Genomic DNA, 18660 nt, shown 5'->3' on the forward strand with positions numbered 1-18660 from the left:
ACGTCTGTTTGAATTTGTATGACGTTTGGACCCAGTTCCCTAGGTTGGAGTTGTCCCTCCTATGGAAAAGTTCATTATTATCATCCTGAAAGAAGCATAATCAATGCAGCCTCTTCTAAAAGGGAGGAACTGCAGTTTAGACAGTGAAAGAAGTGAAAGGCAAGAACACCCCCTCTCTTGGACACAGATAACTCCACTGACAGGCAGATTTTCCTCCTGGTGTGTATAACTAGACACTTCTAATGTGCCACTTATTCTGGTTTGCAAAGCTGAAGATGTGCTGGGTGAAATAGTAAAGCTCTCCATTCTTCTGCCCTCTTCTTGCTCTTTTAAGGTTAGTTCAATAATCAACACGTATCCTCTTAGCCAAGGGAAAACAATACAGCCAGTCACTGATTCTGGCAGAGATCATCTTGCTGGAGACCCTCTCCATGCAGCCATGTGTGCAAGCAGCTGGGAACAAGTGGCTATGAGCGTCAGCTCTTGAACAGTCTGTGTTGTTAAAGCCTGGGGATAAATATACAAATGATAAGCTTAAACCATGCTAACAACTGTTTGAGAAAGAGTTCCTTCATCAATAACAGCTATTAGACATCTGAGTCTGACTCATCTCTTTCACCGTCTGCGACAACATGTCATTTGCATTAATTCCTCATTTTCCTTGCTCCACATTCTTCTTAGCATTCATGCTTCCCAACTTGTAGGAACATTTGCCTGACCCTTCCCCATAAAACAACAACCATCAACACGTGTATTTAGAGGAGCCACTGATTGTAATTGCACTGATTTGATATTGCCATCTTGGGAACCAATGAATTGAGACTTGCTAATGAATGACTAATGCTCAGTGATTATATCTTCACCAGGCAGTGATTGTATAGATGGGTCATTTCTGTGTGTACACAGTATTACTTCATTTTTTTTCATCCCTACTCTACTACACACTTAAAAATATGTTCAGATAGACAAAGTATATCAAGTGCCCTCCTGAAAAGTATGGGCGCTAAACCACACAAATACTATGCATCAGAAAGAATTTACCCAGGCAATTGTTAAATGACAGAAATATGCCATTACCAGTAGTTTCACAAAACAAGCATCTACTTCCAACACCTTAGATTTAATCCATATGGGAGATGTACAGAATATCTTTAAAAGGCAAGTCATAGAATTATAGAATCATAGAATCATAGAATAGTTTGGGTTGGAAGGGACCTTTAAAGGTCATCTAGTCCAACCCCCCTGCCATGGGCAGGGACATCTTCAACTAGATCAGGTTGCTCAGAGCCCCGTCCAACCTGGCCTTGAATGTTCCCAGGGATGGGGCATCTACCACCTCTCTGGGCAACCTGTGCCAGTGTTTCACCACCCTCATTGTAAAAAACTTCTTCTTTATACCTAGTCTAAATCTACCCTCTTTTAGTTTAAAACCATTCCCCCTTGTCCTGTCACAACAGGCCCTGCTAAAAAGTTTGTCATCTTTCTTATAAGCCCCCTTTAAGCACTGAAAGGCTGCAAGAAGGTCTCCCCGAAGCCTCCTCTCCTCCAGGCTGAACAACCCCAACTCTCTCAGCCTTTCCTCACAGGAGAGGCGTTCCAGCCCCCTGATCGTTTTTGTGGCCTCCTCTGGACCCGCTCCAACAGGTCCATGTCTTTCCTGTGCTGAGGGCTCCGGAGCTGTCAAGCAGTTTAAATTCATCTCTGAATCAGAATCTGAAGAGGACAGCTTTGGGACACTAGGATTTCCCTGGTAACCCATCCCTGTCCCACAGGTGAAAATTACCTCTCTGCCTTTCAGTAAGGACAAATAGAGGTCTCCTCTCCACAGGGAAAAAACACTTTTCTCTCTCAAGTTGTCTATCTGATTAACATAATAAAGTTAAATTCAGAGAAAATGCTTCGGCCTGTATTTAGCCTCAAGTTTGTGGTTTCCATTTCAGGCTTGAAAAAGTTCTTGTGTCCCTCCAGTGCATGGAGGAGCTGGGGACAGGCAGAAAACTTAGGTGGAAAAATTAGGTGGAGAAAGGTGACAGCCCAGCAAAAAAGCAATACATTTCAGGCATTGAAAAAATCACTAGAAGGCCATAGCAAAGGAAAGTTTTAGAGAACAGACTCCAGTTTGGTGCTTTTAAAATAGATTAGCATTTGACAAGCAAGAGAGACAACGCTCTGCCATCCTCCTTCTCCTCCCACCTGCCCCCACTGCCAGGAGAAGCATGGCAGGAACTCCGGCCGAACATTGCTTTTCTTTTCTCAACGCAAAACGTTCATCCTCTGTATGCCCTGTTGTTAAGCTCTGAATCAGAAATGGATGCCCTTATTAAAGGGCAGGCTACAATCTCACCTCTAAAATGTTAAATATCACGACTGTCAGAACCTATTTCAGTCAGTTGAAGCCGTTGAGAGCAAATCCCTTTAACTTTAACCACTTTAAAATCAAGGGCATGTTGGCTTTATGCAAAAAATAAGCCTGCATTTTGGGAAAGTAGGGCCTGCTTCTCAAAGGATCAGCACAGATACTCCTAAGACATTGACCGAGGCACACGCAAACCGTGCCACAAGGTGGCCCAAACCTCGTCCTTCAGCAACAACTGTTGAGTCCTCGAGGTTATCCAAACCCTTCTCCCTCTCCAGCCCATCTTTTATAATCAGTGCCTTTCACATCTCCATACTGTGGTGTTCACCTTGACCACCACCATACAGGTTCTGATGCCAGCATTTAAAATAGCACTTGGAGACAGCAGTAGCAGAGTACAGTGGTTTCCCTGAAGCAGCATTTTGGCTACGCTTTTTTTTTTTAACCACAGCCACAGAAGTCCGTGTGCTGGATCCTGTTTGGTTTTGTTTTCCAGCTTCATACCACAGCTTCAGAACCACGTGTTCTCATTCAGCTGATCAGTGCTCTTACATCCTCCGTTTAGGATTTTTCTAAGTATTTATACACTACAAACAAATTCAGTAGCCAAAATGGGACATACCAGCAGTTCAAGGAGAGATTAATTAAAGCTTGCCAAGCAGGGAGAACTTGAATATGGAATGGGAAGGCTTTTTCCTCTTCATCCCAGCATGTCTAAATGTTCACACAGGAACATCTTAAGTCCTGTTTCAACCTCTCAGCGAAATGCAGTGGAGCCCATAAACCACTGTGCTGTATAATTTCGGTACAGATTCAAACACTCCCTTTTAATTACCATTAAAAGAAAGTTAAGCTTGATCAGATTCCTTGACAAAGTCTATGCAACACTTCCTCAGTGGTTTACAGTTAACTGGCAAAGCTGGTGCCACTGCTAGGGAAAAAAATCAAGCAATTTAAGAAAAAGGACTTAAGACTGAAATTTCTTTGCAGAACTGTGATCTTCAAGTGCTGAGCTGGCAGACAAACTGGCTTTTTGCAGCATTCTTGCTGCAATTCAGCCACGTGGCATGTGACAGCTCAGCCGGGACTCAGAAGCCCCACGCTGCTGCAGGGACTTGGCTGAAGGGGCGGAGGAGCTTGGTTTCCGCAGGGAAGCTCCCAGCGTAGAGGAGGACTGCTATGCCAGGCAGACCGCGTCTCTGCCATGCGTCCCACTGATACTCACCCTGCTCCTGCAAGACCTCTGCGCTTTTTCTGGCCTTACTTCCTACCTGATTTCTGCTCCTTTCCCATGAGACCCCAACATGGCAAAGCCAAGAATACGTGAATACTTCTTTTGTATAAAGGCACTTTGCAGCCACAGGTATTATCTTTACCATTAGAGTGCGTGACCAGCATGCCTTTTTGTGCATCAGCTGACAACAGTCTGTGGAGGAGCATAAGCAGAGCTGCATAGAGTCTTCTCTAAATTCACTAGAAACCCTTCTGAAGAGTAGTATTTACACAATGAAAGAAGAAAAAATCCACATAATCATGGATTACTACTCACCTTTTAAATAAAATTTCTAAACTATATTCCCAAACTTTGTACTATACTTGATATATTTAGAAAGAAGTGAAAGAAGCCCTAAATATTACAATTCTTTTATCCCCTTTCCTTCCATGTTTTATTGTTTCAGTGATTCAGAAGTTTACTAAAACATGCTGAGGAGCAATGAATGCAGAAGACCATCTGGGGTAACTGTGAACCCACTATTTCATGTGTTGCATTTGGACTCCCATACAGCCTATGTAAGTAAGACAGCAAATACTTCACCAGTTAAGCAAGTAATTTATTTCATACAGTCTCCAGTTCCACCTGGGAATCCCCATGCTAACAACTTTTAGCACCAGATTGCTAGTATCTCAATCATTCTAGATTTAAAAAACACCTTTAAGAATCCAAGCATTTTCCTGCACTAATGAATGTTAAATAACCACAGAACCATCTAACTTAGACAATTTCCCATTTAACAGCTTGATGTCCTTCAATTAATGTCAGCAATCTACTTTGAAAACTATCTGTGAACTCTAAATTTTAAGTGATTCAGGGAAACAGAGCTTCTAGTCTATTTGCATGAATGTTATTAACATCCAGAGTAGCTCTAATGGTTCATCAAGTGCTTATTACTAGTTAGACTAAAGTAGCTGAAGCAGGATGGCTCTATCAAAGATGAAAAAAACAGCACGGCTTATACCTGACACTGCCACTTCTCCATTCCCAGAAAACACGGTGTTTGAATCAGCCAGCCCCAGCTGTGTTCCCCGACTTCCCCCCGCTCCCCCCAGCCCAGGCAGTCCCACTGAAGCAGGTTCAGCCGTCATTTCTCTTAAATCTCATTTCCCTTTCTTCAGGGGCACACCTCCCTCACACACTCACTATGAATAAGAACAGACGGGTTTTCTTCAGCCCTTCTTTTCTCACCCACTCTAAGTCTTTCCCAAAACCATTTCCCAGAGATGTTGTTAGCCACGGATACATAGACAACCCTGCTCTCAAGCACAAGTACAGCTGTCTTTCCAAAACTCTGCTTGCCTTTGCTAAACTTTGTCTCTTTCTGTCTTCTTTCTGGGACAGATACTCGTCCCAGCAGGAGAATGACATGCTTAGCATAAACCACACTTCTGCTGCACTTTCCCAAGCAGTGGATACATAGTCATCTGGCTGGTCAGCCCTAAGATCTATCCTGCCCATCCAACCCACAGCAGGAGATGGGGTACAGGTCTAATGGGGACTGCCACGCTCTAACAACTGGAAACATTTTTTCTCCCAGCACCACCACAATCAGGAACTTGGAAAGGTGAGACAGACACATCATAAGGGCAAAAAGGGCAGGCCTGGAGCTAGGAGTTGTCATGACATCAACACAGGTCTTCAGAGGCATTCCCAAAACTGGAATGCAGCCCTTACTGCTGTAGAGACTGGACCATCCTGCTTAAAATACTGATACTTAGCAAGAGCTTCTAGTGTCCACATAATCACAGTGTGAAGCTCTTAGGGCTTCTCTGGGCTCAGTTCAGAGCTGATCAGAGCCTCTTACGGCACGAACTGTACAGCCTCCACTACCTCAGAGGAGAACACGCTCGTGCTTGGTGTTCTGTGATCTGTCCTCCAACACCCGACAAACCAGGCAGAATGAGGGCAGTCGCAGAACGAGATGCCAACATTCATTTCCAAAGGGAAGAGAAAAGGAAAGGAATAAGTAACGCCAAGCCCAATAGCTAGTTCAGAGCAACTAAGGGGACACAGTTGAATTAACAAATATCAGTATCTGCTGACACAGAGCAAAAGCGGCAATTTTTCTATGACAATTGCTTTTGTGTCACGGCAAAAAATGCAAGCCAGGCACAAATGCTAGGCTGCCGAGAGGTGGTGAAGGGGGATGAAAGGGAAGGAAAGTAAAAAACTTTACCAAAGGTAAACATGGCTGGAAGACTTGGACACAAACACAAGCCTGAAAGCTTGGTGAATGATCTCCAGTCATTCACATGCCACTTTCAATAATTACCCTGCATACTTAGCACGGTTACTCTTCTTTACTAAGGATGCCAGCCTAGGAAAGTTGGTTTTGGCAGCCAGGTAAGAGGTATACAGCTCGCTCTACAGCAACGTTTGCCTGCAATCAGTTACAGCTGCAGCAGCAAAGACAAAAGCTTTCAAATTTGACAAGGAAAGCCATTTTGAGTCTGCACAACATTGCTCTTCATTTAAACCAGTGTACGTTCTCATCCTACGTGGATCCTTCTTCAAGGAAGCTTTGAAAGGCCTGGAGTCACTCTCAGCTGCACATGGGAGGAGACAGAGCAGAGCTCCAGAGAGGACACGTACCAAGCACGGCAGCACGGACGCAGCACGAGTCTGCCTAAAGCTAGTCATGAGGAAAACCCTGAGGACAAGGGCATAGTTAAGGCCCTCCTTCCGACTTCTCCAGTAACCCTTCCCTTGGGCCCCCAGCCTGTGGGACGCTGTCCCATTAGTAAGCTACCTGCTCTTTCCTTCAACCTGAGTAGAGGAAAATGACTTCCAGAGGTAAGACCCACATCAATAAATTAGGAAAGAGGAGGGGAGGGAGACTGGCTCATAAAGCTCACCTGACCTGATTATTACCCTCGTATCAGCTTCTGCCAGCCAGAGAACAGATGAAGTTTACTGACCATTCAGATGTAATCCACTTAGTACTATGCAACGTGCCGATACATGTATTTTTAAACAAATCAACGCTATACATTATCAAAATGCATCCGTTAAACAGATAAAGAATCCAATAATCAGGAGATACCAACAGTAACTGAAAAATCATAACCGTGGGGGGAAGTTGCCTCTGTACCAAACTCCATTCAGTATTTTCACCAATGATCTGGCAGAAGACAAACCCAGTACTGCTAAAGATCGTGGACTGGTAAATAATACAGCAGACAAGGCAGAGAGAGAGGAATCTGGGCCTGTCAGCGTGTGCAGCCAATTCAAACAGGAGATGCAGTCATTCCGCAAAACGCGAAGTCGGACACCTTCACCCGTACCATGCAGGTCACATCTGGGTATGGACAAGGATTTAGAAGTCAGAATATACCGGCACTTAACACTCATTGCTAGTGTCACACTATGACCAGAAGGGATTCCTCTTTTGATCTACAAACTGGAATTAAGAGAATTTACCTCTCAGGTGGCAATGGTGTTTATTCTGTGGTTTACAGATTCCTTAGGGAACTTGAGAAAGCAAACGAAGAGGGGAAAAGCTGTATACCACTTCTAAGAGATTCGTAAAAGTTATTGAAGAAAAGCCAGCTCTTAGGTGTTGGCTTAAATTTGCTTTGCAAGTGTCTGCACCTTCACCAAAAAAATTTAAGGGTTTGCAGGTAAAAATGATATGGAATACTTCTAGTATATGGCATTGGTGTGCTCAATAGTGAGGCTCTGCACGTGGTGGGGTGTCTGCATTTTACAAAGCAATACAGAAACACTGGAAAGGGTGCAGGACACCACAGAAACTACTGCAAGAGAGAAAGTATCTTACGCTGAGAATCTTAAAGGGCTCAGTTGGCTTCATTTCTTAAAAATAATGTGAGCGGTAAGGCAATTACAACACACAAATGCCCTCGCAGGGAGGGACTATCAGTTATTAGAGGCCTCTTTAATCTAGCACAGAACAACCTAACAAACCAGTTGTTGGAACCTAAAGGCAAACTGAAAGCAAGGCACTTTTCCCTCCCACACCTTCCTTCCTAGCTTGTTTTAATTAGAAAGCGCCAGAAGTAGTGCATCTTCCTATCTTCACATCAAGTCTGGCTGCTCTTTCTCACTGTTATGCCTAAGTCAAATATATATTATTAGCAGATACAATTCAGGAGACTCGGCGAGACACAAATGCCTAGAATATACAGGACGTCAAACTAGATGGATTTGTCTTTAAACTGTGGATGCAAAAATCCAGGCTTCAGCAGGTCAGTAAGTTCACAATAACGTTGAGGGAAGAGACGAGAATGGGAGAGAAACATGGGGATTTAAGAGTTTCAGCTGCCCTCAGTATTAATGGAAAACGAGTTCTTAAAAAAACCAAACTTATAAATTACAGTTCAGATGCTTTTTGTTTGTCTTCAAGATTTCAACTTTTTTTCAAAACCCTGAGATTTAAGTTGTAACAAAAGCTAGAACTCTCTCTGATCACTTGTATTTACAAGCTGTCCTCATTAGATGTTTTTTTAATTCACTTCTTCCTCAATGACAGAAAGTGTACATACAGCGTTCAGTGTAAAGATGAAACTCAAGGCTACAGAAACCACATGGTGGAAAAGACTTTGGGAAACACACAAAGTTTAGGTGAGAGAGTCCAGCTGCTGAGAGAAAGTAGTATGAGCCACAGCTCACAGGAGAGTTTGGGGTTGAGGTGTATTTTCCACAAGGATTTTGTCAATAAATGGGACAAGAGGTGGCTGGGGATGGGAAAAGGGATTGTCTGGTACTCCTCAGACACTGGTTTGAAGGCAGCAGGCACAGAAAGGTGTTCCCGAGGGTTGGACTGGATAGTTTAAATTCTGAGTAAAAACTATTATTCAGACTTCTGGAAAAGCCACTGAGTTAATGCTGTGGTATTAAAGTTTCTGTTACTGCTGAGCAGTGCTTACACAGGGTCAAGGCCTTTTCTGCTCCTCACCCCACCCCACCCCACTCCAGGGGGTGCACAATTTGTTGGGAGGGGACACGGCTGGGACAGCTGACCCAACGGACCAAAGGGATATCCCATACCATATGACGTCATGCTCAGCATATAAAGCTGGAGAAAGAAGGAGGAAGGGGGGGACGTTTGGACTGATGGTGTTTTGTGTTCCCAAGTCACCGTTACGCGTGATGGAGCCCTGCTTTCCCGGAGGTGGCTGAACACCTGCCTGCCGATGGGAAGTGGTGAATGAATTCCTTGCTTTGCTTTGCTTGCGTGCGCAGCTTTTGCTTTACCTGTTAAACTGTCTTTATCTCAGCCCACGAGTTTTCCCACTTTCACCCTTCTGATTCTCTCCCCCATCCCACCGGGGGGGAATGAGCGAGCGGCTGAGTGGTGCTTCATTGCTGGCTGGGGTTAAACCACCACACAGGCATAACTGGTTTGCAGGCCAAGGCAAGTCACTGCATGCATTGGCCCAGGTCATCCAACACCAATATACATTCACCAAACCCTTTGAACTCTCAGGGTTCGAAGTCCCCTAAGAACATTTAGCAAAATTCCTCCTGCTTCCTCTTCTCTTTACACTAGAGCAGTTTACAGGCCAAAGCAAGATTTCACGTGGTCTAAGTGCTCTGAAGCTCTGTGGTGATTTAGGAATGTCATGTATAACAGCCTACCATCTCTATCTCCAGCAGACGGCAGGAACACAGTCCTGAGTAAACACACAACAATTCCAAATACATCAGCGATGTCCTGCTAGAATAATAAAGAATAGAAATAAGTAAAGCACCAAGACACCACTTTTTCTTTGTTTGAATACATATATTGCATATGTGATTTTTTTTTTTTGGCATCATACAGACCAGACCATGCATTTTGCTTTTCTTTTACAAAAACAACAAAACACATTGATTTCTTGGAGACAAGAGAAACAGTTCTTACCCCACAGAGCTCATGTCAGCTGGGGCATTTAAAACCGTTCAATGGCAGATATAAGCCAGGCTAACCAAAGGGAGAGACCCTTGCTCTGGAGAGCGTGTTGATGATTCAAATCACAGTGAGGAGATGAGACCCTGCAGGTAAATTCAGCAACATGCTCTCCAGCGCAAGGGTCTCCCCCTTTGGTTAGCCTGGCTTATATCTGCCAGTCTATCTCCGGAACATCACATCAGTCTTCACAAACAAGCAATAGCCAGGACGATCCCAGCCTGCTCTCGGCCTCCCCCTTTCAATCATCATAAGATTTTCTGACTGCAGAAAGCATGTTAGCTGCTACAGAAAACTTTATCTAAAGTATTCCCCATGCAAAAAACACCCCCCGAAACAGACTTTTAACCTGAGAGATGCAGACTTCAACCCACTTGACGGATGGAGGGACTATTGCTTCATTACTAATTTAAAGACTCCTCTGCAGCTTCAGCATGCCCAAATCTCTTGCCACCGCTTATCCTTGCGATTCAATTGTCTGCCTATCTCTCTCCGGTATGCTAGCATTTTGTGGAAAGCCTTCTCTTACAACTCTGACCCAAGAATGAGCAGTCATTCTGACAATCCAAGTCTTTTTCCAGCAGCAGGCTATCTTCTATCTTTCCAGAACTGGTAGAATACCTCACTGCTACTGCATATTACTGTTAAATCAGCTGCCTACACTGATGATTTTACCTGTGAAACCACAGATTAGGTTTTATACACTTTTCTTAAGGCATTTATTTAGCAACAACCAACAAAAACTCAATGGAAAAAATAACATACCCTCTACATCGCTTCTGTTTATTCATGGTTCAGACAGGGATAATTCGTTTCAAGAAAAAATCAGTGGAAACAAGGCAAAGCCTCTAGTAAATGTTTTTGATTTAAAACCACCCCAACCCCCACCCCCTTTAACCAAAAGTCACATCTTAAAACATGGAATAGATGTGTTGGAAAGTTCATGGTGCAAAATAGAGGGGGATGGCAAAACCTCCTCAGATTAGTCAAAACCAGAGCTATCCCACTCTATACATGAACACAGCCATCTACCTTCCTCTTTTCCTCTCTGCTTCCATCCACCCTGCAACAAAATCAATATATAAAGAACATCAGCAGCAGCTTTATGATAGGCAATGATCCTTTTTGACATCAGTCTGTGATAAGATCGTTGATTCTCTATCTTTAAATTACATCATAGCTGTGTAAAATACGCAGTGATATCCAAAACGTGAACTCTTCACATCCGCTGTCGATACCTCAGCAAGATCCAGACCGCTGCCGCAGCAAGCGCCAGGCCTGGCACAAGAATGGCTGCTAGAGGAAGCCCACCTGATTCTCCATCGCCTCGATGACCCACAGGGCCATTTTGTGGCTGCAACTACAAGGAAAAAAAAGTATTTGTGTCAGAGCCCATCACAGGAGAACCCAGGTGGTTCTGTAAGGATGTGCAAGATGGTTTCACCAGGTACCTGCACACTGCACACATGGGAGGGTTAGAACGGCTTTGGATGGACCGAGCTTTACTGCAGGGCACCCAGTCACCACCAGGTACCCTCATGTTTCTCTGGCACTTTGTAAACTAGGACTGTAACAGCTGGAGCAGGGTACGTCTCATACAGCAGAAGCCATGACACACACATCCCCAGTCACCCCTTGATGCACTTTCCACCGCACCATTTCCTGGTGTCTTTACCAGGAAAAGGGCATCACTAATTCTCGCTGGTTTTCTTACCTGCTCTGTACACTGGTCCAGAAGATTTACTCCTTTTATTAAGGGAGTAGAAAAAGGGCCTTAACCCACCTCTGCCCACCAGCATCCTTCAGGATGATCATTATCATCCTTCGTCAACTTCAATGCTAGCCAGGGATGTTCAAATTACAAGTGCATTAAGGATTCCTCTATATCCAAAATGGTGCCAGTATATTTAAATCACAGCAGCCCACATTTGTTCCTTTGTGGTGGGCTGCACACCCATCTCAACACTAACATGAGTGATGACATCTGAAACAACAGGGGAGTTTTGTCTCCAGTAAGATTTTGGCCTCTGAAACAAAACTGGAGAACTTGAGATTCTGTCTTCACAGACAAACCTTTGCCTCTGAGAAAGGAGATCTGTGAGAAAACACACCATACTCCAGCAAAACAAAGACCTGGGGACTTCTCCAAACTCACCTCTTTACTGATACTGTTACAAACAAGTAATGCACAGGTGATTACAGCTGTGGTCAACTAGAGAAGGCCATAGTTCAAACAAAATCTTTATATGCATAATTCATACTGAGCACCCGGACATCGTATTTTTCTGCCTCATGAAATAGAGAGCTATCAATCATAGAAACCAAGCTAAACTGAGGCAGAAATAACCCTAAGAAACAGGTAAAACATACCCTGCGCTGAATTTTCAGAGACACGTCATAGCCTGCATTCCTGAACAGTTCCACAGCATCCTTGTGCCGCAAATCCTTCAAGTCTTTGCCATTGACCTAGCAAAAAAGGAAAAGGAGAACCAGTTGCTGAGGGCAAAAAGCAAATTTTTAATGATGCAGGCTAACATAGGAAGGATAGGAGATAAAAACCTTCCTCTTTCACAAAATTCTGCATTTGGAGCATGCAAGATCCATATTCATCCATTCATATTATAGATGTATTTTTACATGGTGAGAGATAACATGAGAAACTCCAAGCCAAAACACAGAGGTACTGAAAAAAACTACCTAGAAGCAAAATCAGAATATAAGATGACAGTTGTGTCAACAACAGTTTCTTATGCTGTTGCTTTACTGGAAACAAATCAAAGGTGTAATTCTGACAGCTAATGAAAATAAAAGAGCAGCTACAGCAAAATTATTATGAGTCTCTTTCCCACATTGTTCCCTCTACTTTGAAACCTTTCTGTTTGAAAGTGTGTTGTAAACATACATTCAAAAGCATATTGATGTAACAAAACAAAACAAAAAAAGACATACATACATATTGGCATCCACTTAAAAGTGGTAGGATTTTTCTTAATTTAAAGTAATATCTCATGGCAGAAGTTTTTATAACCTACTTGATTTCATTCACTAACTGATGATATTCATCCTAATTTTTCTTTTTCATCCCTATTACCCCTAATTGTATCCCCTGAGATCACATCCAGTGCCTCTCTTCTCTTGATATTTAGACTCCACACACACAAGTACATAAACTGTTAAGAAAAGATAGGATAATATTCTCCGTAATTTAACTCATTTTCTGGATCAATAATAGGCTCCAACTAGTGCAAGTCACTCTATAGAGGCTAAAAAGATTACATGTGGAACATAATAAGCAAGTATAAAATAAAATTAAGGAGTATTAAAAGATCACGTATTACACTAGGAGAAGCTACTTCTTCACTCATTACTTTGTAAAGCATACTGTCTTGTATGATTGCCAACTGTCTAAAGAATCAGGGGGACTGAACCTCAGTCACTTTAAAACATTTTTCTAAAAGGAGAAGCAGCCTGTATTATTCCTGATGAGCTGCAATGAATAGTTTTATGGCCTAGAAGTTTTATAGCCTAGAGATCCCCTTGAGCACAAGGATCAGTGATCACTGACTACCAGTCAAAAAGCGGAAACTTAGAGGTGGGAGACTGATTCCTTTATTTACATGTGTGTAAATGACAATCCATTGTGGGCAAGAGAAGGTCTAATGGATTCTAAAACCTTAGGGAGCAAGTCACAGAGGAAATACAAACGCAGCACCAAGGAGTGCTCCCGAGTCAAGTCAAGGCAGAAGAGATGGGCCCATGTGTAGAGGCACCCATCTCGCTGGTGCTCAAAGCTGTCCCCAGACCCCCAAGATAGCTCCTTCCATGGAGTTTCCTCAGCATCATCTAACCGCATTCATCACATCCCTCCTCTCTGTGCACTGTGATGGCAAACCTGCATCTCGTATCACATCACTGATCGCAGCACTTCAAGAACACATGGGGCGACAGAAGAAAGGGCTTACCGCTAAAATTTTATCTCCTTCTTGTAATCGGCCATCAAGGTGAGCTGCCCCATCCTTTTTGATCCGGCTGACATAGATGCTGCTGTCATTGGAAACGTACTGCTGATCTGTCCCACCAACAATGTTGAAGCCCAGCCCTAAGGTAAGCCAAAGAGAAAGCTGATGAGGAAAAGCTCAAAGCTTCAGACATTATTGCTGTTGTTGGGGACTGTACCCTCCCACGTTCTCCTGTTTTCTCCACAATACTAAAAGTCACAGCACACATACCTGCATCATCCTTTCCCACCATCACTGTCTAGAAAAGTTATTCTAATGAAACTCGTCTTGAAAGCAGAGGAGAGACCCTGAATGCCTGAGGGCCCAGATGCTTCATTCCATTAAGCATCCACGAGCCGTTTTCAGGTGGGTGCTGGAGAATACTGAGGGACACGCCATCGTTTCTGAGATGCCGATTCAGCCCTCAGCAGGAATGTGCCTCTTCAGCACAGCATGAAAGGAAAGCATTCTGCATTTCACAGGAGGCTATAGTAAATCATTACCTTTGAGCAACAAGAAATCATGCCTGACAAGTGTTTCATGAGCTGGGAAACAGAGTTAGGAAAGGCAAGGAGCATTAGACCCTGTCTACAGATGAGGAAACAGGCAAGAGGAGCTGTGCTACCAGCTCGAGGGCACCTGGAGCTCGGAAGGCTCCCCCTTCCACATCTAAGGAGCTGGAACTGGCGTCCTTCACCTCCAAGAATAAGATTAGCTTAGATGCAGCTACTTCAAATTGTATGTAATCACTTTGTTCTGTTTCAGGAATTCAAAACACGACAGGAAATAAAGACAAAGTTCTCAGATTTAAAGCAAAACAAAAAAGAATACACATACGTTAAACAGAACTGATGTCCACTTCACATTTTTGCTATGTTTTGTATTGTTCTTTAACATAAGCCTCGATTACAGATCTCTAGCTGGAACCAGCTGCTGGATTAAAGTGCAGTTAAAGATTAAGACTGCTTGTTGCATTGAAATCCAGAAGAACAAATTGAATTCAAAATCTGGAAAACCACGTTATGAGAGCGCATTCCCCATTGCACATGCAGCTAAATTTCTCTGTAAATAATAATACGTGACAAGGGATGGGAAAGATTCCCTAAGAAGAGGCTTGCAATGAAAAAAGAAAGAAAAGTCAAGGAAAAAGAAAAAAAGAAAAACAAATATACAATCAAAGTAAGTGGAGAAAAAAAAAAAACCTTTTTTTTTCTGACATAAACCAGTCATCCAAAACCTATTGTCAAGAACAGCTGAAGGCAAATTCTCCCCACATTCAGCCAGGCTGATTTATTTATTTTCTCTTACTTTCTTACTTTCTCTCAAAGTTGGGACTAGAAACTTTGAGAAGGAGAGTTGCAAATGAAAGTAAAACCACCTTGTGCCTGCTGGGAAGCAGCATTTTAAATCAGTCATAGGAGATCAAAGGATGTACAAGATGAGTCATGCTATTTTAAGTGTGCATCTACAGCTGGGAAGTAAAGAAATATTAACAGCAATCTTGCCACACCTTTTTTTTCTTCCCTCCCCTCCCTGGCAGCTTCACACAACCGAGAAGAAAATGGAAGCGGCAGCAGATTGAAGAAACACTGACATTTCAGCTAGACTAATATCTATTCCAAGAAAGGACAGCTGTGCACAGTAACACACCCTTCGATGGAAATTAAAAAAAAATAAAAATCCACAAACCTAAAAATTATTTGCCATGAAGCCAATAACCTGGGAACAGGGGGGATCAATACTACAGAAAGTATAAGGTTTAACCAACATTTATTAAAAAGCCAGAAAGAAGGAATCAGAGTTTCAGAGTACACTGATTCTCTCTCACATATACAAAACCCCCCAAATATATATATATATATATGAAAAAAATATACATTTTGCAAGTTTTTACCCACGATTGGAAAAATAATCAAAAGTGACAGCTTTCATCAGCAGAGGCAACATGATATAGGAGCAGATCCTCATGACAAAAAGAGGCAGCAGTTCATACTAGACCAAGTTAAGTATTCACAGAGCTTTTTCGCTGTGTCTTTCCTTTCCAGCACTTAAACTTCCACTCTGGCTAAAAATATCTTCGCTATCATTCCTTCAGCCCTCTGCTATTCTCCCCCTTCCAGCTCATGCAGCCATAGAAAGAGACACAGCACAACCAGGAGAAAAGGAGCAAGGGGAAGCAGAGAGCACATGGCATTAAATCCCTTGTCTACAAGGGACCAGAAATGGAATGGCAGAGCTTTAAAAGCAGGCTCTGGGCTAAACTTCTGACCCTCCCTGAGGCCACAGACCTCCCTATGTCTCACTTACGCCCCTGAAACATTAAAAGTCCCTCAAAAAGACATTAAAAAAAATTATGATTGGCAGGATTAGGAAAAGAGAGATTGAATAATATTGCAAATTGAACCAATTAAGTTATTTAGTTTTCCATAAAATCAGATTTTGCTGCCTAATTTAAGCCTAGTAGTTTAGAAGGAAATTTGAAAAAGAGACGAGACATACACACGCTGTTTTGCCACGTAAATACGTTCACCTCCTCAGCAAACTTTTGCCAAAGATGTTTAGCACCAGACCTATTTTAAAAAGTTGCAGTCAAAACTCCGATTAGAGAGGTTATGGGATTACACTATGCTTTACAAATAACAGCGTTTTGTTCCTTCCACAGAAATTAGTAATAATTCACATAGTAAATACATCAAGGTCGTAAAGGGCTGCTGGACCTTCAAATCAAGTGACATAGTTAGAAACCCAACTCTAAAAATACACAGCCCATCTTAATGATGGGACAAATGCTGCTCGTGGTAATCAAATTTAAATTGCCATGGCCACATTCAAGACCTCTCAACTCTGCCCTTCAACATCCCCTTCCACCTCCCTCAAAATTTTAGGTTCCCAAATGCAAGGAAACAGTTTTCCCATCAGAACCGTCTTCATTTAGCAAATAATTTTCACTGACAAGCATGGCTTCATTAGCCTGAGCTCGTGGCTGTGCAGGCTGGGCTATGCAGACCGGTGGCCACTCCGGCGGCCGCTCCGGCGAGCAGGGGAGGCAGAAGGCTGCCCACTGGGCTCACCGTTTGGGTTGCGATCGCTGGCACGGGACCGACCCCAGCCCTGCACGGGAATAACCTTCACCCCAGAGAAAGGAAAATGGCGCATAAGCCAATGATCCGGGTGCTGCGGGTCCCTGGGGGGCCCGTGTAGCCAAGGCCGGCCAGCAGCCGCACCCAGCAGTTGCGCGGACAGAAAGGCTGCCACGTTTTCATTCATGCTCATTTTAATTAAAGAGAACGGCTCGCGCACCAAAGTACAGCTCTAGCTCCAAAACCTCCTGGGAGCCTGCAGTTCTTTGGAGCCAGGGTTTTGCTCCGGAGCCCTATGTTTGGTGCCAACTTGCTGCACTTCTGAAAGTGTGATTTGAATAGCATCATAAATCCTGTAAAAATACGAGGGCGAACAGGCATGTGCAGGCTTCCATGAGAGCACACGCTGCTGTGACAGGAAAAGCAAAGCCAAAAAAAATGCCCCCCAGACTGCCCTGATCCCTCCCCCTTCCAGTCAGCGCTCCTCGAGCTGATGACCCCAAAGCCCGCTCTAAAGCTACCCCGAACAACTAACACGAAGCTGACAGTACAGGGTACGGACGCTTTGACTAATGTTTTTCGAAAGGCCCCCTAATTTTGGGTATCCCACAGGGCTGAGTGCTGAGCACCTGCCATCGCACTTGAAAGCGACAGGAGCTGCACTGGAGATGGCAACTCCTGGGAAAACCAGGTCCGAGTTGTTTCACCCCAGACGCCAGCCGCAGCGGTGCTCCTGGCCGCTCTTCTCGCAGAAGTCAAGGCCTGACCCAGCTAGCTCTCCCTCACGCAGGTCACGGGCTTTCCCCGCAGCCGTGTGTCCGCCACGGGCGACTTCCACGGGCACGTCGTTGCAGGAGAGGCCGTGGGGGCCGGGAGCCTCAGGGCTGCCGCCCCAGTGCCCGGGAGCGGGCACTGTGCTAAACGTCCTCACCGCCGGGGCCCTCCCGCCGCCGCCCCGGTGCCCGCTAAGGCCCCCCTGGCCAGCCCCCGTCACCACCCCGCGCTCCCGCTCCGGCCTCCCCGCCCCGCCGGGGGCTGCGCAGGCCTCGGCGCGGCTGCCCCGGCTCGGGAGGCGCCGAGGGCCCGGCGAGGGTAGGGCGTCCGTCCCCGCCTTACCTGAGGGTCTGCGGGTGAGGCTGATGACCTCCTCGGAAAAGCCGCCGCCCGCCACGCTGCCGTTCATGCTGCGGCCTGAAGGTGAAGTCGGCTGCCGGGGCAGCCGCTTTCGGTTCCTCGGCAGCCGCCGCCGGAGGGCCGCGCCGCGGAGCGCTGGGAGTTGTAGTCCGCGCCCGGCCGCGCCGCCCGGGGACGGGGCCCCGCTGCCAGCCAGCGCCCCCGGCTCGCCGCAGGCACCCGGGCCTGGGGGCGGCGGGTGAGGCCGCGCCCGGGGAGGAGCCCAGCACCGGCCTCTGCCCGCGGGGCCCGGCCCTCACAGCCGGCCGGGGGGCCGCAGCGGCCGCGCCATCAGAAGCGGAGTCAGTACGCGCCTGGAGAGCGGTACATCCTTCGGACGGAGGGCCCGGGAGCTGCGGCGGCCTGCGGAACGGGGCTTCTCCTCCCGGCCCGCTAATGCCCGCTGCGATGGGCTCTCAGCGTAGAGGCGGAAGAGGACTGGGCCCTGGGGACCCCTCCTGCCTGCCAGGGCTGCACAACAGCCGTGTCGTCCGGCCCACAGCCGCCTTCCCCGGCCCCTACGCAGCCCAGCCTCGGTTTGCTCCCCGCAGCGGGGGTGGGCTTCTCGTTAAGGTTAAGGAGAGGGTGATGTTTTTCTAGGGTGGGTGTAGCGGGTGAATGGAGAGATGCGTGACCTGCTCCCAGCCCTTTTAACTGGAGCCGATGGGCCACACAACAAACTATGACAAGCCGATCAGACAGTGACGGGCAGAAGCAAGAGCCCAGTGCAGGTAGGTAGCACTCAGGGCATCCATGCCAAGTCCTAGTCATCCTGCAATGCGATACAGAGGTAGCATTGGTGTGTAGTAACTCTCTTATTGCACAATTCGGAACCACAGATAGCACATGGAACCGCTGTGCTGACCAAC

General features: G+C 45.5%; 1 protein-coding gene across 2 annotated transcripts; it reads right to left on the reverse strand.

Moving 5' to 3' along the window:
• Nucleotides 1-8851: 8851 nt before the first annotated feature.
• SYNJ2BP (synaptojanin 2 binding protein) lies at nt 8852-17924 on the reverse strand. Of its 2 annotated transcripts, XM_075151965.1 has the most exons (5): nt 17735-17924; nt 13503-13639; nt 11911-12006; nt 10779-10900; nt 8852-10603 (listed from the first exon to the last, which is right to left on the reverse strand). In XM_075151965.1, the coding sequence occupies exons 1-5, from the start codon at nt 17799-17801 to the stop codon at nt 10549-10551; spliced, it is 477 nt and encodes a 158-aa protein (XP_075008066.1). In that variant the 5' UTR covers nt 17802-17924; the 3' UTR covers nt 8852-10548. The 2 variants fall into 2 exon arrangements, with proteins under 2 accessions (XP_075008066.1, XP_075008067.1); XM_075151966.1 differs by having other exon boundaries at nt 8855-10900.
• Nucleotides 17925-18660: the final 736 nt, after the last annotated feature.

The sequence above is a fragment of the Calonectris borealis genome, chromosome 5 (genome assembly GCF_964195595.1).
Source record: "Calonectris borealis chromosome 5, bCalBor7.hap1.2, whole genome shotgun sequence".
In the NCBI taxonomy this organism is placed as follows: Eukaryota; Metazoa; Chordata; class Aves; order Procellariiformes; family Procellariidae; genus Calonectris; species Calonectris borealis.

Coding starts and splice junctions, on each gene's coding strand:
- SYNJ2BP (XM_075151965.1), bottom strand. CDS start 17,801: ATGAACGGCAGCGTGGCGGGCGGCGGCTTTTCCGAGGAGGTCATCAGC. Junction 12,007..13,502: donor AAGGAGATAAAATTTTAGCG/GTAAGCCCTTTC, acceptor CTTTTTTGCTAG/GTCAATGGCAAAGACTTGAA. Junction 10,604..10,778: donor GCGGTCTGGATCTTGCTGAG/GTATCGACAGCG, acceptor ATTTTGTTGCAG/GGTGGATGGAAGCAGAGAGG.